At 43.6% G+C, this 24,857-nt stretch overlaps 1 protein-coding gene across 4 annotated transcripts in view; it reads right to left on the bottom strand.

The window, feature by feature from the left end:
* DPYS (dihydropyrimidinase) overlaps positions 1 to 24,857 on the bottom strand; it is a 48,372-nt gene that overhangs the window by 10,120 nt on the left and 13,395 nt on the right. For all 4 annotated transcript variants that reach the window (XM_045004947.1, XM_045004946.1, XM_045004944.1 and 1 more), the window contains 6 exons: positions 23,967 to 24,125; positions 22,681 to 22,860; positions 20,492 to 20,681; positions 12,152 to 12,308; positions 9,087 to 9,228; positions 5,482 to 5,624 (listed from right to left, as the gene is read on the bottom strand). In XM_045004947.1, the coding sequence (XP_044860882.1) occupies positions 5,482 to 5,624; positions 9,087 to 9,228; positions 12,152 to 12,308; positions 20,492 to 20,681; positions 22,681 to 22,860; positions 23,967 to 24,125 (971 nt within the window). The remainder of the gene's footprint in view (positions 1 to 5,481; positions 5,625 to 9,086; positions 9,229 to 12,151; positions 12,309 to 20,491; positions 20,682 to 22,680; positions 22,861 to 23,966; positions 24,126 to 24,857) is intronic.

Raw genomic sequence — 24,857 nt, 5'->3', positions numbered from 1 at the left:
TGCCCTAAGAGATGAAAGGATTATCTAAATGAGGAAATGGACCAGAATAACTCTTCTGTAATAGCTCCCTGTGTGGACATTCTATTCTGAAATAAAAATCACCATCTTCTGGAATAATTAGCATGATTTATGTATAGCTTATTCTGCAATAGCTATTTCCGTACTGACAAGCCCTAAGTGGCTACAGAGTCAGCAGAAGAGCTGAGATTAGAACTCAAATATCCTGGCTCTTTTCCCCTGGGCCTAACACATGGCCTCCCATTAAGTATAGGATTGGGAGTGTGATTTTTATTTAGTTATTTTCCATTTCCCCTCTGAGTTTTAGTTTTACTTGGGCATTTTGCCTTTTTATTTTTTACATTTACACTTACTGAACATGGTTTGGAAGTAGACAGAGATTTTCAGCCTTGGCCACTCATGTTGTACAAAAAAGTATTATGTATGTGAAAACACAGCCCTGAACATTATTTCAGAGGGCTTACTTTGTGAAAGAGAGTTTTCAAAGACAAAGCTAAGATGGTATTCCCTATGTTCATCAGTTTCCAGAAAGAGCAATACTAAAAAACTTAATACCTGACTGACTTTGAATAAGTGTTTTCTTGAGGGTTTACCATTTTCAATAGTGTTCATGCATCAAGTACTTTAAAGGATTAATTAGGCAAACAGATGCAGGAAAATCTTACTGATTGCACTACCACACTTTTCCGATTTTTTTGGAAGAACATGTAGTTGTCCTTTCATATTGATCTGTAAATCATGAAGACTTAGTGGACGTGATTGCTTTTAAGTGTTGTAGCAAATCTGTGGCAGCTGACTTTTCATTAGATACCTCACATGCGCTGTATTCTCAATGGCTGCTTTGCCCAAGGGAAAAGATGCTCCTTATTTAGCATGCTTTAAGTAGAAAACAGACACATACACATGCTTCAGTGTCAAGATCATCTTCTTGGTTATACGCATCTCCGAGATGGAAGAGATGGAAGGAAAAGCTCAAGAACATTCTCTCAATATTGATCAATCCCACCAAAAACGTTGAACCAGTTCACCCACCGGCGTTAGCAATAACTATAGACAGAGTGCGTCCCTGTAAGCAGCCTTCTGCGGTACCTTTATGGGTACAGCCGCCACAGTGGTGAGTAACAGTGCCCATGATGGAATTATCCTTAAGGATCATATCCTATCATACATTAGCCACTAAACTCTGGAAAGGTGTCAGAAAGATGTGGAAGCTAGCTAAAATCCTTAGCCTCCCTGATGAGTGTACTTCAGCATACTATAGCAGAGGCACACTAGGTGGGCATGTCACCAAACAAAAAGAGACACGCGAAATTCATAGGAGATGGCACAAGTAAGAAAGAAATCCAATGGCAGCGATAAAAATTTACTAGATAACATAATGGATTTTCTGGAGGCTGCCTTCCACAAAGCTCCTTTACAGCAGTGTAATACGAGTATTAATCTTCAGAAAGTACAGCACGATCTAAGTACAATCTCCTTAATAGCCCTTGATAAAATAAATTGATTGATTTAAAAAAAAACCCTCCACAGTTACGTATGACCTTTTGGAATCCCTGGTAATAGCCACAACAGTTGAAGTGTCCCAGGACATGCAAAAGTAGAAAGAATGACCGAACACCTGATTAAACAGAAGCATTGATTGACCCGGAGAGCGTGACAATACAATTTTGCATCAAAGTGTTTGTTGTTATCATTGACAAGATCATCACTGAGCAGCATTACCAGGAAGCTTCTGAAAGTTCCTGTATTTGCTTTGAATGATATTGACTGCTCAGCTAATGGCACTTGCATTTGAACTGTTCCTGCCAATTTTCAGTCTAAGTGCCCAAATCTGCCATCTTTACTGGGGCTGAAAATGGTACCGTTTTGAGCAATGGGATTTCTGGTGGATTAAGAAATTACAAAATGTAAGGAAGGTATAATCTGACTGAAAGCATCCAAGACCTGAACAAGTGAGTACATTGATGAATTTAAGTACTCCAACTTTGGTTACTAATTACATAGGTTCTTGGTCCAGGCTAGACACTATCAAATGCAGACTGAGATCAACCATAGTGGGACAGAATGAACACTGCCATTTGGTTTAGTAGGATTATTAAAGTCATCAGGCCTGGTTCTTCTCTTGCTCACATCACTGGAACTATACTGACTTCAGTAAAGCTACTTTGGATTTTGAGTGAGTGAGTGTGCATATATAGAGAAGAATAAGATATTCTGACAATATCATTGCACATGTGTTACACACACACAATTGTATGTGTCCTAGTTTTTTAAAGACACCTTTCACCATGGTATCTAATTGCTGGTATTTAATGTATGAAATGTTCAAAATTATGCTCACACTTCAAAGGGGTTAAGAACACCATGACATCACAAGTTGCTCTGCTAACACGTGTTTCTCTTTCTTATGTATAATAACAAACAGTCTCTTGGCAAAAAGTTGTTACCTTGTGTGGCTTTCCCCCATGTACAGCTGGGGCTGAAGATTGACAAAAAACGTGACAGATACAGGCTGCAGATTTTTTTTTAAATGAGTGCAGATTTGTCCACCAACATTAGATAAATGCATAGGCATTTAGTGCCCGATCCCGATCCCATTGAAGTCAACATAAAGGCTCCAATTGATTTCAGTGAGCTTTAGATTAAGCCCGGTAAAGCCTGACCCTGCAAGAAGCTCTGCTCCCATTGTCTTTGCAGGGCCAAATCACTACTTGTCCATGTTTCTTGGGCACTAAAAGGTGTCAGCGAAACAACAGCTGACAGTATGTGTGTTCGTATGCGCACATTGCTGTGCGCTCCCCACTGACCCTCCCATTTGGAATGTAACACTTAATTGCTTTTGTTTCACTGGGGTTTGGGTTGTCAAAATACACACACACAATACAACAGCCAATGAGAGCAATCAGGAGTGAGGGGGGAGTTTCAATCAACATGTATTGCACGTTCATGGGCAAAGCCTGAATTAAAAATAATAAAGGTCAGTGAGTACAACACTGCACATCTGCTACCCACACACATTTTCCCTAAGACTCTTCATTCAACTCTTAAGTACAGGAGGTACTAGGGTGCTGTGTGTGTTGGGGTCTGTAAGACGATGCCATGTAGCATAAATACCATAATATAACAGTTCTTTTCCTACTCAAGTGCTGTTTAATCAATACTTAAGTATAGGAGCTTAAAATAATACTAAATTGGTAGAAAATAAGTTACTGCTGCCTTGGGCTTCCAAGTAATTTTTATTACATCTTTTCCAGTATTTTTAATTGGTTTGTCCATTTGACACGTCTCTGCTCAGACTGCTTGCTGCTATGCAGAAAGCATTACAACTAGGAGACTCAGGTTTTTAAATACATACACAACTGAGAATTATGCACCACACTTTTTCTGCAAAAATAACTAGTGAATCCTGCAGAAATAGGCCAAAGATTTCAATGTGAAATGGACCCTTAAAATGAAAGTCTTGGCCAGACTGGTGGAGTGTTGGAAATGGAACCTGTGTCAAGTGCAATAGCTACTGGCTCACTGAGCTGTCACTCTGAATCCACTAGATTCTTATAACCTGAGGAAGAAAAGCAAAGCAAAGCAAAACACTCAGCATGCACCAAAACCACCCAACTTGCTGTTACTGTGCAATGACACAGAAGGGCTAATGCAGCTGATTTTCTAGGTTTTTTTAACTGCCTCACATCACCATTGGTAATCTTTCAGAGAGATGTCAGAATCTCCCCTGCGGGCCTTCTCCGCCAGGCTCCACTCCCAATTCTCCATAGTTATGAATCAGCACTTGTCCAGTTCTTTCCACTAGTAACATCCAGTGCTTTAAAACTGCAGCCCCGTTGCTTCCTACCAGGGGGACTGGACTGAGGCATGTTAGTGACACTAATGATTTTGTTTCAAATGGGCCAGCATCTAACATTTATTAATAAATAAGAATGCAGCTATTATGAAATTTCAAATCATTGCCAAAATGCAACAAAGCTCATGAGGCTGCCTGTGCATAATATTTCAAATGGTTGAAGGCTGTCAGCTAGCTTCATTTTTCCAGTAGGCTGTGTGTGCCCTCTTCAGGACTTTTGGTGAAACATGTAAAGATGCTACTAGTGAGAATTAGCATCACCTGTATACTTAGGTGATGCCTACACTACAGACCTTACAGCAGAACAGCTATACCTCTACAGCTGCTCCACTATAAGGTGTCCCATGTAGCCACTCTATACCAGGGGGAGAGAGCATAATTACACCACCCATCAATGAGCAGCAGTAGCCATGTTGGTGGGAGAACGGCTCCTGCTGACGTAGCACTGTCCACACCGGCGTGTCTGTCAGTGAAACTTATGTCAGTCATGGGATGGTGGGGGGAGTCTATTTCACATTCCTGACTGACAGATGTTTTACCGACAAAAGTGCTAGTGTAGACATAGCTTTAGTAATGTATTCGTCTCACAAACCACTTTATGGGTTCAATCCTGCTCCTGTTACACTCAAAGGCAAATCTCCCAATCCCATGCAACAGGTCAGGATCAGATCTTAAACAAAAAATGAATTTTCTGAACGTAAAATTCATCTGTCCAAAGAAGGAAGCAGAGCCTTCCAGACTGAAAAGATACCCACAGAAAAATGGCACCTTTGTAGTTGGAGGTGAAAGCTGTTGTGGCAAAGAACTTATAACATACACTCACCAGTGGGTTACACTAACTTAACTGGTTGGGGCAGGGGCAGGGGCAGAATGAGGCCTGGGCTCCACCCTCTTTGGACTAGGCACTAGCCTAGAGCAGCCCTCGCACTTTCCTTGAGTTCAAGGACTAGGATTGTGCTAGGGTCCTTCGCAGGGAAGCCAGGGATGCTGGTTTCCTGTTCCTGCCTTCTTGCACTGGTGGGAGGCTGAACTTAGCTAGCATGGATCATAGTTACACAGAGGTCTCAGTGTGGTTAGTGTCATGTACTACTTGTATAGAGTTGGTTGCCTGGCTGCTACTAGCAGGTCAGGCTCCTGTATCAGATATACATGGATTACAAAGCTTCCTTCTCAGAGATACACTCCAGATGTGTTCACTATAAGGTCTTTTAATGCTCTGCCGGGTATGGCTAAGGTTAGCTTAAATACGGCATTTGACACCCAGCGCCACCTTGTGATTGAACTGTATAATAGAGCTTAGCACTCCATTAGTTAGTTTTACTCTTCAGACACAGGGGTATTTAGTATAATGTACAAACCTTGCTGTTTTTCTATCAGGTCAGCAGTCCAGAAAAACATTTATAGTCTGTCTAGACATCAAAGACGTCTGATTAGATACAGTACTGTAAGTGCCAAATAACCTGTGAATAATTTATGTGCAGACAGTGCTGTTAAAATAAGACCTACCCTCACCCCACCCTGGGGACTTATTGCAATACAAAATGCTTTCACATTTCTTTTCCCACATAAAAGGCTGGATGAACAGGATTTAATTACTCAGACCATACCTTGTAGCTTTTGGGTCCCAAATAATGATGTCAGCATCAGAACCCACAGCAATTCTTCCCTTCCTCGGGTAAAGGTTAAAGATTTTAGCTGCATTTGTGCTGGTAACAGCTACAAATCTGTTTTCATCCATTTTACCGCAGTGCTGCAAAACAGTACATGGAAGCAAACACACTCATTTTGTCTGGAAGGAATTAAATAAATTCCTGTAATCAAAAACACATGGCTGAGTGGTGTAGCGGTCTCAGCTAACACCACACCAATCTTTTCAATAACTATCTGTGCTGTGTTGATGAGTTTAAATGAAACATGAATATAATACCACTGACACACACATTGTAATGTTCATTAGCTGAGTTTGATACAATAATTTTCTTTTAACTTTCCAAAAGTGGTACTTCAAAGAGTAGCTGCCTATGGATCTGATCCCAAAGCCACCAAGGGCAAGTCATGCCTGACTAATCTAATTGCCTTCTATGATGAGATAACCGGCTCTGTGGATGAGGGGAAAGCAGTGGATGTGCTATTTCTGGACTTTAGCAAAGCTTTTGATACAGTCTCCCACAGTATTCTTGCCAGCAAGTTAAAGAAGTATGGGCTGGATGAATGGACGGTAAGGTGGATAGAAAACTGGCTAGATGGTCGGGCTCAACGGGTAGTGATCAATGGTTCCATGTCTAGTTGGCAGCCGGTATCAAGTGGGGTGCCCCAAGGGTCGGTGCTGGGGCCGGTTTTATTCAATATCTTAATTAACGATCTGGAGGATGGTGTGGACTGCACCCTTAGCAAGTTTGCAGATGACACTAAACTGGGAGGAGTGGTTGATACGCTGGAGGGTAGGGATAGGATACAGAGGGACCTAGACAAATTAGAGGATTGGGCCAAAAGAAATATGATGAGGTTCAACAAGGACAAGTGCAGAGTCCTGCACTTAGGACGGAAGAATCCCATGCACTGCTACAGACTAGGGACCGAATGGTTGGGCAGCAGTACTGCAGAAAAGGACCTAGGGGTTACGGTGGACGAAAAGCTGAATATGAGTCAACAGTGTGCCCTTGTTGCCAAGAAGGCTAATGGCATTTTGGATTGTATAAGTAGGGGCATTCCAGCAGATCGAGGGATGTGATCATTCCCCTCTATTCAGCACTGGTGAGGCCTCATCTGGAGTACTGTGTCCAGTTTTGGGCCCCACACTACAAGAAGGATGTGGATAAATTGGAGAGAGTCCAGCGAAGGGCAACAAAAATGATTAGGGGGCTGGAACACATGACTTATGAGGAGAGGCTGAGGGAACTGGGATTGTTTAGCCTGCAGAAGAGAAGAATGAGGGGGGATTTGCTAGCTGCTTTCAACTACCTGAAAGGGGGTTCCAAAGAGGATGGATCTAGACTGTTCTCAGTGGTAGAAGATGACAGAACAAGGAGTAATGGTCTCAAGTTGCAGAGGGGGAGGTTTAGGTTGGATATTAGGAAAAACTTTTTCACTAGTAGGGTGGTGAAGAACTGGAATGGGTTACCTAGGGAGGTGGTGGAATCTCCTTCCTTAGAGGTTTTTAAGGTCAGGCTTGACAAAGCCCTGGCTGGGATGATTTAGTTGGGGATTGGTCCTGCTTTGAGCAGGGGGTTGGACTAGATGACCTCCTGAGGTCCCTTCCAACCCTGAGATTCTATGATTCTATGAAATCAATGGAAAGACCCCATTGACATCAGGTGATTTTAGATTAGGCTCTATAATCCTTCTAAATTTCACCAGTAGCTGCCACATGCTCCAGATAGCTCTGGTAAGTATTAAGATGCAAGAGAATAATCATTATAACAAGGTGGACATTAAGATGGTCTGTGAATAGGTAACAAGGAGGCAAGGCAATACTGAATTGTGCAACACAGAAAGGTGGTCTGCAAATCTCTTCCCTACTGGTATTACTCAGTAAACATTTTGGATTAAATGGTATAGAACAGTGGTGGGCAAACTACAGCCTGCGGGCCGGATCCAGCCCACCAGCCATTTTAATCCGGCCCTCGAGCTCCCGCTGGGGAGTGAGGTCTGGAGCTTGCCCCGCTTTGGCACTTGAGCAGGGTCAGGGGCCACTCCTAGCGGGTCCTAGAAGCAGCTGCATGTCCCCCCTCTGGCTCTGTCCCCCGCACAGCTCCCATTGGCTGGGAACCACAGGGTGGTTCAGGGGTGGTGCCTGTGGATGCCGCCTGGCCGCACCTGCATGTAGAAGCCAGAGCAGGGACATGCCACTGCTTCCAGGAGCTGCTCGAGTTAAGCGCCACCCAGAGCCTACACCCTGAACACCTCCCTGTGTGCCCCAACCCCCTTCCCCAGCCCTGAGCCCCTTCCCACCCTCCAAATCTCTCAGTCCCTGCCTGGAGCGCCCTACTACACCCCAAACCCCTCATCCCCAGCCCCACCCCAGAGCCTGCACCCCCAGCCGGAGCCCTCACCTCGCCCCCCCGCCACCTTCTCTGCCCCAGCCCGGAGCTCCCTCCCACACCCCGAACTCCTCATTTATAGGCCCACCACGGAATCCACAGCCCCCACCCCCTCCCGCACCCCAACCCCAATTTTGTGAGCATTCACGGCCCGCCATACAATTTCTATACCCAGATATGGCCCTCGGGCCAAAAAGTTTGCTCACCCCTGGTCTACAATAAAGATTTATGGTGGGGAGAGAAATGAAAGGAAAGAAATTGTGATAGCCTTAATTGCACTGGTGCTCTGGAAGGAGAAAGTTTTAACTATAAAAAAAATCACCATACAATTCTACAAGTATGAAAAGAGAGAGATTTAATGACTAAGTCCCATTTGGTGATCTTTCCTGAAAAGTTACTTTGACCAAGGTGTTTCACTTTCAAAAGCAGCAAATGGTATGTGTGTTTAATGACTCACTTGCATAGGAAATCTGGAGGCAAATTCTGTCCTGATTTACACCCTTGGGAATTCCCCTGACATTACACAGACTGTAAATCAGGACAGAATACCACCCAGTGTGTAACATGCATATTTGCTTTGCATCCCAAGTACAGGTTTATAAAATAGATCACAATCAATAGAGAGAGATGGGTGGGCACTTCTTAAGTGATAAATTAATATATTTTGAATGTACATTACCAGCAAGAAATTCAGATTCACCAGGTAAAAGGAGTTCAATTCAAAATTCAATTAAACCAATGTTCTCTAGAGCCTTTAATAGTACTGAATTGGTCAGAGTGTTCTACATTCCAGTGCCAACTCACCCAGCACGTGGTAGATAATCAACACTTCTGAAAACCAGGTCACTTATTTAGATTTCTAGCTTTAGTCATAAAAGTTTGAAAAATGTGACTGCTAGCTTTCAGCTTTTGTTTATAGTCCAAAGGGCCTGATCCTGAGAGGTGCAGAGCACCTCCTTTGAGGCACTGGATTCTGGAGTCAATAGGAATTGAAAATGTGTTACCAAAAATTGCATTTGGGTCCTTGCCGCTTCATCTAACCAGGTGCCGTAATAGCTACTCTAAGGGATCTGGAAAGCTAGTATTTTTAAGAAGTTACATTAGCTTTTGTTGGGGGTATAGGTGAATTTTTCTGCTCCAACATCAGCTTAATCATGAGAAAAAATACTCACCACTCCTTTTTCCCATATGACAGACATCCTGTCCTCTACACCATTCACTCCATTAGGGATCTTAGTGAAATCATCCTTCCCCAGAGCTTTCTGGCAGATGTCAAAGGTGCAGTTGTCAGTCCCTGTCACAGTTAGGTCATCACTATAAAGAAACAAGATATGCCATGAAGTGAAATATGCCACCACACTCTTATGGACATGAGAGCTTGTGGGAAGACTGACTGACCATGCCCAGCTATCCATCCTGAAAGAACAGCTAGCCCTGCAAATCTGAGTTCAGTTCCTGCCCCCATGAAGAGTAACTGCTTCCAAATAGAGACATCCAGTCCTCCTCTGCAATGAAGTTCTCTCCTACCACACCCCAGGGGAGACATCCAACTTTTCTATGCTTTGTTTTAGAAATTTCAAAGGCCTTCCGTGTGCAGGTAGCATCCCCACTTTGCCTCAACCAAAGGGACCGGATCTGCCCTCATGCTAATTTTACACCGGTGTTATTGGAGTTCAACGGTGTTATTCCTAATAAGCACCAGTGTCAATGAGAAGAGAATCAGGCCCCACATCTTGGACAGATGACTAGGGAGGAGTATAAAAATATTGCTCCTTCATGCAGAAGCATAATCAGGAAGGCCAAAGCACAACTGGAGTTGCAGCTAGTAAAGGATATGAAGGGCAACAAGAAGGGTTTCTACAGGTATGTTAGCAACAAGAAGGTGGTCAGGGAAAGTATGGGACCTTTACTGAATGGGGGAGGAAACTGAGCAACAGATGATGTGGAAAAAGCTGAAACACTCAATGCTTTTTTTGCCTCGGTCTTCACAGACAAGGTCAGCTCCCAGACTGCTGCATTGGGCAGCACAGTATCGGGAGGAGATGAGCAGCCCTCAATAGTGAAAGAACAGGTTAAGGACTATTTAGAAAAGCTGGACATGCACAAGTCCATGGGGCCAGATGCAATGCATCCGAGGGTGCTGAGGGAGTTGGCTGATGTGATTGCAGAGCCATTGGCCATTATCTTTGAAAACTCATGGCAGTCAGGGGAGGTCCTGGATGGTTGTAAAAAGGCAAATATAGTGCCCATATTTAAAAAGAGGAAGGAGAATCCAGGAAACTACAGACCAGTCAGCCTCACCTCAGTCCCTGGAAAAATCATGCAGCAGGTCCTCAAGGAATCCATTTTGAAGCACTTGTTGGAGAGCAAGGTGATCAGGAACAGTCAACATGGAGTCACCAAGGGGAAGTCAGGCCTGACCAACCTGATTGCCTCCTGAGATAACTGGGTCTGTGGATATGGGTAAAGCAGGGGAAGTGATATACCTTGACTTTAGCAAAACTTTTGATATGTTCTCCCACAGTATTCTTGCCATCAAGTTAAAGAAGTACGGATTGGATGAATGGACTATAAGGTGGATAGAAAACTGGCTAGATCATCAGGCTCAACGGGTAGTGATCAACTTCTCGATGTCTAGTTGGCAGCCAGTATCAAGTGGGGTGCCCCAAGAGTCGGTCCTGGGGCCGGGTTTGTTCAACATCTTCATTAATGATCTGGATGATGGGATGGTTTGCACCCTCAACAAGTTCACAGATGACACTAAGCTGGGGGGAGAGGTAGATAAGCTGAAGGGTAGGGATGGGGTCCAGAGTGACCTAGGCAAATTAGAGGATTGGGCCAAAAGAAATCCGATGAAGTTCAACAAGGACAAGTACAGTGTTCTGCACTTAGGATGGAAGAATCCCATGCACTGCTACAGGCTGGGGACTGACTGGCTAAGCAACAGTTCTGCAGAAAAGGACCTGGGCATTACAGTAGATGAAAAGCTGGATATGAGTCAACAGTGTGCCCTTGTTGCCAAGAAGGCTAATGGCATATTGGGCTGCATTAGCAGGACTGTTGCCAGCAGATTGAGGAAAGTAATTATTCCCCTCACCACTGATGAGGCCACATCTGGAGTACTGTGTCCAGTTTTGTGCTCCCCACTACAGAAATGATATGGACAAATTGGAGACAGGGCAATGAAAATGATTAGGGGTCTGGGACACATGACTTACAAGGAGAGGCTGCGGGAACTGGGGTTATTTACTCTGCAGAAGAGAAGAATGAGGGCGATTTTGATAGCAGCCTTCAACTACCTGAAGAGGGGTTCCAAAGAGGATGGAGCTCAGCTGTTTTCAGTGGTGGCAGATGATAGAACAAGGAGCAGTGGTTTCAAGTTGCAGTGAGGGAAGTCTAGGTTGGATATTAGGAAAAACTATTTCACTAGGAAGGTGGTGAAATGGGCTACCTAGAGAGGTGGTGGAATCTCCATCCTTAGAGGTTTTTAAGGCCCAGCTGACAAAGCCCTGGCTAGGATGATTTAGTTGGGGTTGGACTAGATGACCTCCTGAGGTCTCGTCCAATCCTAATCTTCTATGACCTGCAGATGCTGCAGAATGACAAATGTATCCCTTTCTTTAGATTTGACTTATTTTGTTGTTTCAGGTTTCAGAGTGGTAGCTCTGTTAGTCTGTATCAGCAAAAACAACAAGGAGTCCTTGTGACACCATAGAGACTAACAAATTTATTTGAGCATAAGCTTTCAGGGGCTAAAATTTGTTAGTCTCTAAGGTGCCACAAGGACTCCTCATTGTTTTTGTTGTTTCAGTCACCAATAAAGTCTCAGCTTAAGATTTCTCCTCATGGTTGGTTTCCTAAGGGTTCCTGCAGGACCCCCCAGTCTCTGCCCCTACTTCCTTCTGAGTAGATGGTCATGCTGCTGGAGTGAACTAGCCCTAACTGGCACCATGAGTCAGCAGAATTTACTCAGCAGTTTGATGCAGGGTTCAAACTCCTGCTAATCAAAAGGGTCAGCCAAGGAGCCGGGCATCCCAAAGTGTGGTTACAGATCCTGCCATCTGATTACACCTTTTCTGCCAACGTGCAGCCTTGCTGCCCCATCACTCATTTGCTAGCAACTTTATTTATTTATTTGAATACAGAAAGTGCTGTAGCTGTGACCCATTAATAAATCATCTAATGGGTCTCATACACAATACAGCAGGACTTGTCAACTGCTTTTTTGTCTGCTTACTTGACCAGTAAGTTCATGAGGAAATCAGGTGTTGAAGGGTCTGGCCTCAGTGGCGGTCCCATGACATATCCTGCGGCGTGATGCCATTCTTTATGCCAGTAGTGAGTGCCATCTGTACCAAGACTAGCAGCAATAGGCTCCCCATATACTACCTTCCCTGAAAAACAAACATCGGAATTAATATCATCAGTAAAAAGTATTTAAGGCAACAAATACTGTAAAATGCTGGTTTTGTAGTTTCTTTTCCCTGCTCTTCCTAAAGATGGTGGATTTAAGTTTGAAAAAAACATTTGTAGTCTCTGTCATCTTAAACTAGACACTAATGTACAGTAGACTACAACATGTAAACTGTAATACAGCATCTCCATTATGAATAAGTTATTGATCATCCTCTGATATGTTTTCTTATGTTGCTTGGGAAAGCTTTTTCAATTATATTTCTGTCAGACATACCATTATTGATTTTTTATATTGTTTGCTTAGTGTGTAGAAGACATTTCAAAAGGAACATAATCCCGGGTTACATTAAATTATATCTGAGGTCTGGAAGTTTCTTCATAGTGGGATAAATATATTTGGAATGATTGTTCTTCTTGGCATTACAAAATGTGTCAATTATGTAGTGGTATAGGGATAGAGAGAGAGAGACCTTCCAAGTTTACATTTTTAACTGTCTGAACTACAATTGTGTAACAGGTAATCAAGAGAACAAAACTAACTTGGAGTCATTTTGGAGAGATGTTGAGCTAAAAGAGCTAATAAAATTTCTGGTCAACCACAGGGACATTTTTAATCACTGTAACTTTATAAGCCTTTTAAAACAAACAAACAAAAAAAAAACCCCCAAGCCTCACAGGAAAATTCTACCCAGATGCATCATATGAAATTTCAGGGGGAATGTCTGTGGGAAGGTGGTAGTGTTGGAGTTTGAAAATAAAATGATTACTAAAAGCTGCTAGCATCAACCTTAATTACAGAGTGGCTAGATCATCACACAATCAATGGAAAAATAAAATTATAACAAGCATTATCAAAAACATAGATGATGATAGATAATTTTAAATCACTTTCACTGGTATTATCACTGCACATTCACTGATAAGGCCCTCGTTCTGGTGACCCTCTATAACAGAATATTGAAATCAAAGATGCAGTATATCTGGAGTCTGTAACATTACAGCCGGTTCACTGAAATCGGGCTGCCCAAAATATCATAATGGTTCCAGGTGTGACTGGCTAGTTTCCCTGGTGGGTGAGAATTTTATTCTGTTCTGCAGCAGCCTTACAGCCTGTTTAAAGGAATAAACAGTAATCTTTTTATGTATCTATATACAGCCTTTACAAGCATAAACTAATTAACCCTCTCCATACCCTTCTGAAGGAGATAAATATATTTTACTATCCCTATTTTATAAATGGGGTAAAGCAGACAAAAATGGCTAAGCAACTCTCCCAAGACCACTGAAGTTTTCAGCATCAGTGCCAGGATTGAACTCAATAGTTGCTGGCACAATACTATACTTGCCCTTTTCGTGGGGTGACTGGTGTCCCGCTACTGTGGAATTAATGAACCTTCATGGGTGCACCTACAAAGCTTGATGGAAACTTGATGAACTATAAATGTTTCTGTGGTGGAGAGCTATCTGCAAGCTTTCATATGAGCCATAGTAAAACATGGCTGCAAGGTTTGAACATGTGAGGTTCATAAACACTGGTCCTCTGTTTGGTTCAATGTTTTCTTTGTACATGGGAATGGCACAACACATCTACAGCCAGACTGAAGGATGTAGGATTTGTTTATTAGCAGGCTTGTGTGCCTCGATTCCCATCTGCAAAATGGGGATAATAGCACTGTCCTGTCTCAGAAAGGGAGTGGGGGGAGAAATACAATAAAGGTTTTGAGGTGCTCAGATACTGCCTACCATAAGGAGAGCTGGTCAGGAATTATTTGGATGTAATAATTTTTACACACACACACACACACACACGGAAAATCACTATGTATCAAAGCCAAAACTCTTGTGGGGAAAGGTTTTTCAGGTCCAGGATGGAAATTCTGTTCAAAGCCACAGAGATACAAAGCCGAGGGGTTTGGGACAGACCTGGGATTTGGGGGACTCGGGCTCAGAACAGGGAACTTGAACTCCAGACTACCATGTCCCACGTGAGTGTCCTACCCACCAGCCTATGGTTTTCTTTTCTCTCTTCCCACCTCTCCTCCCGCCATGATGCAGAATGGGGAAAAAATGGTGGGACAGAAAAGCCCAGCTCTAATCATAAACACGTGTACTATATAAGTATACATAAGTATGATAGATACATAGATTCATGCTGTGATGACTGTCAAAGAGCTTAGACCCATATTGATGAAGCTACACCACAGAGTAAATTGATACATTACTACAAACAGGTTACAGTATCCATACAGACAATTGCATGGCTCAGTTTCTATCATTTTTCTCTGGGCCACAAGATTGTTGGGAAAGTTCCCACCTCACGGGTGTGAGTTGTTATCCAGTGCTCACAGCACTACGCAGTATGAGGGAAGGATGTTGCACTGTGACAAGTGCTACCTCAATTTAAGGTCTCCTCTGGAGGGCAACTTCTGTTTGTGGCTCTCCCAGTGGAAATTAACTGTCCCCTCACACCTTCTGAAAGGGATAAGGCATGGCCTCACCAACAAGCTAGATCTCAATAAACCAGATTTGGATGTCTGTGTGACTGTTTTATTTGCACACAGACAGTCACTGCATTACCAGTAATTCATGTAATTCATTTATTTGTGAATGTCTGTGAGATGACACAAAAAAATCTCATTCATTCAATGTCAAAATAATCTAGTGCCACCAGTTCACAGGGGCTGAAGTTTTCAGATGTGCAAGCAGTGCCTTTCTTTGGTGCTTGGCATTCTTTTTAAGTTATATTCTCAGCAGGTGTTGTGCCATTCCTCAATTGCTTTGTGAAGATTAGGTATACAAAAATGCTGTATGACCATTTTTAAGTTTCGATCAATCCCGATATGCCTGCAGCTATTGGTGTAGGGCTTCTAGTTTTGTTCTCCAGCTACATTAGTTACCAGATGGTTTCAGCATCTTTGAGGACACAAATATTAGTCATCTTCTCCCATTGTCTCAGTTTGCTTTGCTTTGTCACATACTGGTGAATGTTATTTTTCTCATTATTACTTGGTCTTTAACTTGCAGAGTTTTAAGCTTCCAATCCCATTTATCTAATTGTATTATGGAGTTAGGCAAAGAGAGGAGGAGAAAGATACAAAGAAAAGAAGATGGGAACCCCAGGACTCTCTTCCAAGATCTAAGCAGTAGATCCTTTGTATTATACCCATTTATTTTCAAACTTTAAAGGATGGGATTCTGCACTGCCTTCTAAGAGGCACAGCACAAAATTCACAGCCATGGTTCGGGGGATTTGAGTTTAGGCCACATGTGTGCTCTCCCTATTCTGGGCCGCCACATGTATTTTGCCGCCCCAAGCACGGCAGTCAGGCGCCTTTTGGCAGTGCGCTTGCGGGAGGTCCGCCGGTAACGCAGATTCGGTGGCATACCTGCGGGAGGTCCGCCAGTCCCGCGCCTTCGGCGTACCTGCCGCCAAATTGCCACCGAAGCCGCGGGACCGGCGGACCTCCCGCAGGCATGCCGCCAAAGGCAGCCTGACTGCCACCCTCACGGCAATCGGCACACCGCCCCCGCGGCATGGTGCCCCAGGCACGCACTTGCTGCTCTGGTGCCTGGAGCTGACCCTGGCCGCAGGGGCCCAACAGACCTCCGATGGAACAGACATTTTTGAGAGTTTGCTGAGGTTACAACAGCCTGTCTTCAGCTACCTGTAGGGGCAGCTCCACCTACACTTTCAACCTGCAACACTCCTCTCCCACACTCACCATGCCTCCTACCCTGGGTCTTGTGGTGGCAATGCTTACGCAAAGCCTGTGCCAGGAGGAATCTCCCCTGCTGGAGCTGGCGCAGCAGCAGAGGAGAGAATTCCTTCCAAAGTGAACTTCACTGTGAATTACCATGAAAAAAGCCTGAAAAAATGACACTGTGGGGTTCTATGAGTGTCTGCCAATAGTTCCATATCTCGTTTACAAGTGCATAGATGTTTTCAATTCTCAGCCCAGCACACTCTGGGATGCATGAGTCAAGCTGGTTCTTTCTGGCTCATGTATCATCACTCATGATGAAGTTTCTGCAATCAGAACATAACCCGAGGTGCTCCCATGAGTGGGAAGCAGCATAAACCTGCAGATTCATTTCAGTAATGGCCTTGAGTCTAGCGTGTTGCAGCTTCACCAGGTTAAATTTGGACATTTTTGCTGATTTTACTACCGGTATTTCTTGCATTTCATTCTGACCACGACTCACTGAATTTAGTGGTAAAATAATATTAGAACCTGCCTTAAACCAACAAGCAAGAACATTCTGAGGGAAGGCTCTATTAGCTCAACCTGCTTGTGCCTATAGACACTATCCTGGGGTAGTGCAGTGACAGATCAGACCCATAATACCTTTGCATTTGTCACATTTTCTTGTATTTAATGAAAAATACTAAGCAGGAATCAAGCCCCTTCCGGTCTTTTTGACTGCTTTTGCTGTACTTTAAAGTCTGTTCTGTTTGAAAATAGCTGTGGTTCTTAGTTGTCTCTTCATTAAACATTTAGCTGGGCTGGCACTGGCTGCTTCCACATGAATTGGTCCATCACTAAGCGCACTGTCTGCTTCAGATTTATTGTCAAACTCTCTGCAGATCAAGGAGAGGTATAATCTTGAGACCCATCAACTGAAATCATGTCACACTGGAAGATTTTATCCTTGCATGTTGTTTATTGGGATACAATTTTCAGAAGCATGTAAGTGACTTAGGACCCTAAATCCCATTTTCAGAAATGAGATTTACCCATCTGCAATTCAGAGGCTAATCTGACCTGTCAATGGAACCTTAGCTGGAATGGTCTTCAAGGGCTTTATTCTGTATGTTGAAGACCATTCCAGCAATCCTCTTACTCTACAGTGACATTCTGTTTATAATTTGGTCAATTTTGGTATGTTGTTTTTGGATCAATCTTTTAAAAATCCAGGGGGCTGGATTTTTTAATTGGTTAAAATCCACTCTCAGGCCCTATCTACGCTAGAAAGTTTTGTGCTTTAGCTATAGTGGTACTCCTCCCGCCCCCATAAAACATGGACACAGTTATACCAGAAACAAAGTGCTTACTGAATATTGGTATAGCTATTCTGTAGGGGAAGCAGAACAAGCTATACAAATAACCTTTATACCAGTACCCATGCTGGGGCTTTTACTGGTATAAACTATTTCAGTCAAAAAACCCACACACCCAACTGAAGTAAAAGTTTTTCCGGTAAAACTTTTAAGTGTAGGCCAGACTTCATTTCTCTCCTGTAAACCTGGAGCAACTCAATGAAGTAATTCCAGATTTCTCCAGGACAGCAGGAAGCAGAATGCGATCAATTTGTTCTTTGTGCCTAGTCACCAGTAATCCTACATGGACTCCAGGACATACAAGATCTCCTTCATGTTATATGTAAGTGTTACAGGTTCTGCCAGCATTACAGAATTCTGTATTGACACAGCATAGTGCAAAACACCTTTTTCCCCATCATCAGGCCTTTACATTTGCTTGTCAAAATTTCTGCTTTCACCTGGATATTATGACTGATTTTGCAGTTTCTTGTATTTGATTCTGACACCACTTCACTGAATGAATTTACAAAGGCATACAGCAAGCTGGATTCCACATTACTACCAAGAGTGTCACCTAGTGGACAAATCTAGTTTAGCACAGTATTGATAATCTTTGCTGCTAAATAAGATACAGGTAAAAGTTTCTTTTACATATTTGAATCAATAAGACAGAATCTTATTAGAATACCATAATACATTGGCTATCTCTAGTATGTCTATACTTCAAAACAGGATGTGGGTAAACATTACTTTAATCCTAAATGTAACAATATTACTGTGCACTTCTATGGAACCTTCCATCTATTATCTCAAAACACTTTAAAGAATTTAATCAAGCCTAAAAGGTAGACCAGTATCCAAAATGTATAGACAGGGAAACTGAGGCATACATGGATCAAGTTGGATCAAGAGGGAAGCCAAGTGGGATCTGAAAAGGCTGGTAATCCATAAGGATTTGGGCCCCTTCCATTGAGGTTAGAGCTGTGTGAATAGCTGATTTTTCAGTTTCCTGGCAGGTCAGAAACTATGGAAAAATAATTTCATTCAGGTGAAACAAAAACCAAAATCCTTCAACATTTTTGGTGAATCCAAAAGGTTGGAAAAGTTTCACATCCTGTTGACTGACATGTTTTGGTTTGTTTTGGTTTGAGGCATTTTTTGAACGTTGTTTAAATGTGAAGAAAATGTGAAGAAAATGACAGGGGAGACAGAAAAGACGGTTACTCACCGTAGTAACTGTTGTTCTTCAAGATGTGTACCTTAAGGAACAAGGACTCACGGTCTCCTCCTTGAAGGTGCACCTGGCAGCCGTGTCCGCCTTTCGTCCATCCATAGAAGGTCGATCCATCTTCTCGAACCAGATGGTTTCCCGCTTCCTTAAGGGCCTGGACCGGTTGTACCCGCCGATACGACGTCCTACCCCGGCCTGGGATTTGAACCTGGTTCTGGCCAGGCTTATGGGAGCCCCCTTTGAGCCCTTGGCCACGTGCTCCCTGCTCTACCTCTCGTGGAAGACGGCTTTCCTTGTCGCTATAACGTCGGCAAGACGGGTGTTCGAGCTCCGTGCCCTCACGGTTGGTCCGCCGTATACTGTCTTCCACGCAGACAAGGTGCAGCTTCGACCACACCCGGCCTTCCTCCCTAAGGTGGTGTCGGCCTTCCACCTCAACCAGGAGATCTTCCTTCCGGTCTTCTTCCCGAAGCCGCACGCCTCCCCTCGGGAGCAACAGCTTCATACCCTGGACGTCCGCAGGGCTCTCGCTTTTTATATCGAGCGGACGAAGCCCTTCCGGCGTTCGACCCAGCTGTTCGTAGCGGTTGCCGATCGCATGAAAGGCGAGCCGGTCTCCTCTCAAAGGATTTCCTCCTGGGTGACGGCATGTATCCGGACATGCTACGAGCTTGCTCGCGTGCCTGCATGCCGCCTCACTGCTCACTCGACGAGAGCGCAGGCCTCGTCTGCCGCCTTCCTGGCCCATACTCCTATCCAGGACATCTGTAGAGCGGCCACCTGGTCTTCTGTACACACCTTCGCTTCCCACTACGCGTTGGTGCAGCAATCTAGAGACGATGCAGCCTTCGGATCAGCAGTCCTACACTCTGCCACGTCTCACTCCGACCCCACCGCCTAGGTAAGGCTTGGGAATCACCTAACTGGAATGCATAGGAGCAATCACTCGAAGAAGAAAAGACGGTTACTCACCGTAGTAACTGTTGTTCTTCGAGATGTGTTGCTCCTATCCATTCCAGACCCGCCCTCCTTCCCCACTGTCGGAGTAGCCGGCAAGAAGGAACTGAGGAGCGGACGGGCCAGCTGGGGTATATATCCAGCGCCATGGCGGCGCCACTCCAGGGGGCGCCCAGCCGGCCCGCCGGAGTTGCTAGGGTAAAAATGTTCCGAAGAGCCGTGCACGCGCGGCGCACACACCTAACTGGAATGCATAGGAGCAATCACTCGAAGAAGAACCCCCCTTTATCCCAGTGGGGAGAGCGCTCACCTGGGATGTGGTGCCTCAAGTTGGGCATCCAAAATTAGTGGGCACTTTATCAAATACTGGCGTTATCCAGCCTGTTTGTGACATCCCTCGACTTGATTAAAAACCAAGTGCACTAATAATTCAGAACATCAGTGCAAGGGCCAGACTAAAGCTTTTGTACACAAGGGCAGCATGGAGTTAATGTCCAGGCTACCCTCAAATGCTCCTGTTTCCTGCTATTGGAATTCCTCATATACCAAATAGATAGTGAAAATTAAAGAGATATTTTCCTCTTGCAATTAAACAAACTTTTATTTTTATTAAAGCAGCAGCTGACTCAGAATTTCACTGTAGTTTTATATCTCTGTGCTATGACATAGTGACCAACTGTGTATGTCTAACACACAGAGGACAAGTACACCCAACCTCTATATACTGCTCAGAACTATTGTATTTCTCTCCCCTCCAGCAGCAGCTTACAATGCCCCTATCCACCTCCCAACTATCATCCCCACCCTCAGCCCCCTGACAGGAACCCCAACTGAGGAGCCAGCTAAGACACCTTCCTGCAACCATCCTTCAACAAGCATAACCATTACTCTCATGCCCTGGACCAAGCATGAATATGCAGGAGGGCAGTTACCTTCTCTTCGTGCATTAGCTATCACCTTCGCTGCAGATTTGCTCATTACATGAACGACATAAAGAGGGCAGTTCACTGCGTTTGCTATGGTGATTGCTCTCATTGTGGCTTCTGCTTCCACCTCTTCGGGACGACTCAGTTCATGTCCCTCAGGGCCAGTTATCCCCAGTGCTAACATCTTCTTTGCACCCTACAGACCACACAAGAATACATATATGTTAGCATTGCTTTAATTAGCAGTGTCAATTATATAAGTGCAGCAGTGGTTTAGCCAACTTAGCTGTCAGCTGATCTGGGTTCTAATCCAGACGCTGCAACCGATTTGCTGTGTGACACTGAATAATTCACTTAGGATGGGATTTTCAAGAGCACTCAGCACTGCCCTACTTCTGCTCCCATTGAAGTCAAAGGTCAGACTCCAATATTTAGGGGTGTGATTTCAAAAATGCCTAAGTGACTTAGAAGCACAAGTGCCACTGGCTTTCAAAGATGCTTAGGTGCTTTTGAAAAGCCCACCCTGAACATCTATGTGCCCGAGTGGACCAATCAGTAGCACAGATACTTACCCACATTATAAAGATATTTAACCACCTGTGTAAAGTACTTTGAGGTCTAGGGATGAAAAGGGGCTAGATGAGCATATAGTATTATAATTTGCATTGTATTACAAGAGTTTAAACACTCACTGGCTTGTAGTTTAGTGACAAATGCATTCCTTATTGAGGGACTCTGGAGACTATTCAACTATTCTAGTCAAAGATACTTCAAGAAACTCTGAAAACACTAACCAGCATGGGCAGGAATCTAAGTCATAGCGTGGTGCTTAAGTGAAGACACTGAAGTTACACACCAGCACTAGAGTAAGCCGAAGCTACATATAGATACAGGGATCTTGAGACTTGTGCTCACCCAGTGCAGATCCCTCTGTGTGCCTACCTCCATTACTCATAAATGAACTGGGTAAAACACGCATGGGGAATGGCCATGTCTGAGGAGACCCGGAGTTAAGTACTATCCTCATCATGCCACTGAGGCACTTAGCCAAGTGTTCCTCCCACTGACCTCACTCCTGCTCTTCTGTACTCACTCTTCTTGGCAGCTGTGCGGTAATGCTCTCATTATAGAAGGATCATTTCCCGCCCACCACATACTCCTGGGCCTACTCAGCGCTTTTCACTTTATGCAAATAAGCACAACCCACTAACTACTTAAGGGAGCTAAACTACGTATACAATAAATAAACACAACATTAGCCTTCATGTTCATGCACATTATTTGACATGCCTACAAGAAATTCAGAAACATTAAGGGCCTCATTTAAAGCTCACCAAAGTCAACAGAAGGACTCTGATTTCAAAGGTGTCTGAGTCAGACCCTAAAAAGAATTTGATTTACTGTGCACTGGAGTAGGCTACTTGGCATCATCCAGCACCTATCTGTTAAGGGTAGTTAGCATGAGCGACTCCATTTTGTAAGTTCCCCTATTTTGTATCCATCATTAACTAAAAGTGAGCACATCACATACATGGCTCCCAAGGGCAGCATTAAAGAAAGATAAAGTCAGAAACAGAAAGAGGATAGGAACACAGCTGCAACAACATAATTAAGGAAAAATTCTAGTATGCAAGGTAACAGCTGGACTGTGCACTAGCCAGCATGAGGACAGTGATTAACTGTAATAGGCTAAAGATAAGAAAATGGCTTGTTTATTGGTTAAGGCTTCCGATTCACAAGGGTAGCATGCACTCCTAAAAGGTATATAACTTCTATGTAATCTGCAGCCTGGGTCTCTCCCTGACTAGCAGGGGGACACCACGTTCGAATGTTGTTTGAACCTTGCGCAATAAAACTTTGTTATTTGGACACTCTGTAAATCTTTGGGTTTTGTGCCTCAGCCTAGAAACGAACAGTGTGTGGCCTACAGGTATCATTCGCAACACTATCCAAAACCAATTGGACCCAATGGTTAGGACACTAGCTTAGCATTCAGGACACCTGGATTTAATTCCCTGCTCCAGCACAGAGACTTTGGGCAAGTCACTTATCCCCATTTTACTTATGGGGAATTGAGGTTAACAGCACTTCCTTACATTACAGTAAAGATAGGAAGGCAGCCTGGTAGTGTGGGAATGGGAGACACATCAGTACCTTTGACTTCCAAATTTTAAATCATTGCATCCAACACCTACCTCTGCAATCAAATCCCCGTTCTCTGCATGGACCTGAGCAATTGCTCCAATTTGCTTACACTGGGAAAAAGCTGCATATAGTTCACTATTTCCAATCATATACAGATCTTTATAGGCCATAAACATCTTGAAGGAGTTGACCCCTTTGTCTTCAGCAAGAATTCTCATTTCTTCCTTGACCTGAAAGAAAAACAAATGTCAACAATTCCCACAATGCAGCTGTGAAAAATAGAATAGTTATCTTTTCCACTTCTATCAGCCTTGCTAAACTGCCATGAGGAGATGAGGATAATGAACAACCCAATGATATTTTATTTGCCCATCAAGAAAAAATTTACTCAGTCCAAGCAAGCATGGAAAGTAAAATGTTTATATAGCTCCTTTAATATCAAAGTGCTTCACAAACTACACACACACAGATGTCCAAGACACAAAGGATTTTCAAAGACTGGACATTTTTACCAAAGAAATTGGTGCAAAAAGCCTGGAATTTGTGGAAAGAGTCCCGCACCATATGCTGATTAATATTCAATTTCTCTTTCTCAAAAGGTTAGAGAGTGGAGTAGGTCTGGGCAAGTTTTGATCCAGGAGTTTAGATCCTTCAGACCAGATGCTAAACCAGCTGGGTCCCTTTCTGGGAATTAACCTCTGGCATACTCAAAGAGTAAGGAAAATCTGGAATGACTGATAAGGAAAAGGTTTCTGCTGTTTAGGGCTGTGACCTGGGGGCTACGTAATATTCAGTCATTTGCTTTTACAAAGTTGTGACCAATGCATGAAGTGCTCAGTGCACAGACTCCCATGCCTGGGTGTTACAGGACTACTGTCTTAGTGTGTAATTTGGGGAGTTAAAATGGGAACTAGAAAGAACCATATTCTGGTATTTAATATTAGTATCATTAATAGAGCACCTCACATTCTATATGAGCCCAAAGAACGGGTCTCGTTCTGAGAAATGCAAAATTCCTGAAGTCCCATTGAAATCAGTGGAAATTTTAGGTGATCATCAGGGTCTTAGTACTTCTCTTGGTCAGGCCCAGTATGGGCAAGAATGAATGAGGTTTTCCTGGATCTCTCAGTCAAATTGACAGCCCCAATTGTGTTCAGTTTGTGAGATCTAACAAAATCACAACACTACAGGGCAATACTACTGCAGGCCTTTGCAAATACAGGTAAGTATTAATACATTTTACTTATGTTAGCATGTTACACTTTACATCTGAAATCTAGTCATGAATAATTCAACTTAACAAATCAATATAGCGTCAACACACTATTGTATCTACCTTGCTGCTCCACCATGTAACTGCCACATGCAGTGCGTAATCACAGCAGACTTTAGGATCTGCCCAGCTCCTCCACGTGTCATAGGCTTCAACAAGGGAACAGCCTTTCTGAGGTATTGCAAAGTCAATGATCATAGTGGTGCCTCCTGCTAGAGCAGCCTGAAATCACAGGAGTTGCAGTTATTTAGCCATCGGTGATGAAAGGTTCCTCTCACTTCTCCTCCTTCTCCATGATGTTGCTACATCTTGTATATCTTCAAAATCAATTTTTCCTCTCTATGCCCACCTTTGTCCATGCATTGAAAATCTATATGCAATTTAAGACTCATCTTGTATGAAATCTGAGTATAGAGTGCGATGGTGTAGAGACCTACCTGATTTCCATCAAGTAGGACATTAACTTTCTGCTTAGGTGTGTCACAGATGTAAAGGGCCAAGTAACGAAGCAGGGCTGACGACTGAGGTCAGAAGGAACACAGGAAACTAAGACTAAGCAAATTAGATAGTTACACAGGCCCCAAACTGCACTAAAGATTTGAGTCTGCAGCATTCGTGCATCATTGAATGTCTCTAACCAGCTGGTACATGAAACAGGGAGAAGAGTGCCAGAACCACTGTAGGCACATAAATCAAAGTGGATATGCTTTTCCAGGGTCCAGTGAGTTGGCAAAATAAATCCAAATATCAGAACAATGGAGGCAGAAAGGATGCCTTTGAATTATGGTACCTCCAATACAGAACAGCATCAGTTTAAAAACTTGAGCCTTGTGGGACACCAAAATTACTTTTAAAGTATTTTTAAAATGTATTTATCAATTGAAAAGGGGGATAACCAAGGGAAGTAGCAAAACTCACAGATGATGCAAAGTTAGCTAGGTAAGTCATGACTAG

The sequence above is a fragment of the Mauremys mutica genome, chromosome 2 (assembly GCF_020497125.1).
Source record: "Mauremys mutica isolate MM-2020 ecotype Southern chromosome 2, ASM2049712v1, whole genome shotgun sequence".
Classification (NCBI taxonomy): domain Eukaryota; kingdom Metazoa; phylum Chordata; order Testudines; family Geoemydidae; genus Mauremys; species Mauremys mutica.
The sequence above is the reverse complement of the archived record's forward strand: the minus strand, read 5'-3'. Positions and strand labels throughout refer to the sequence as shown.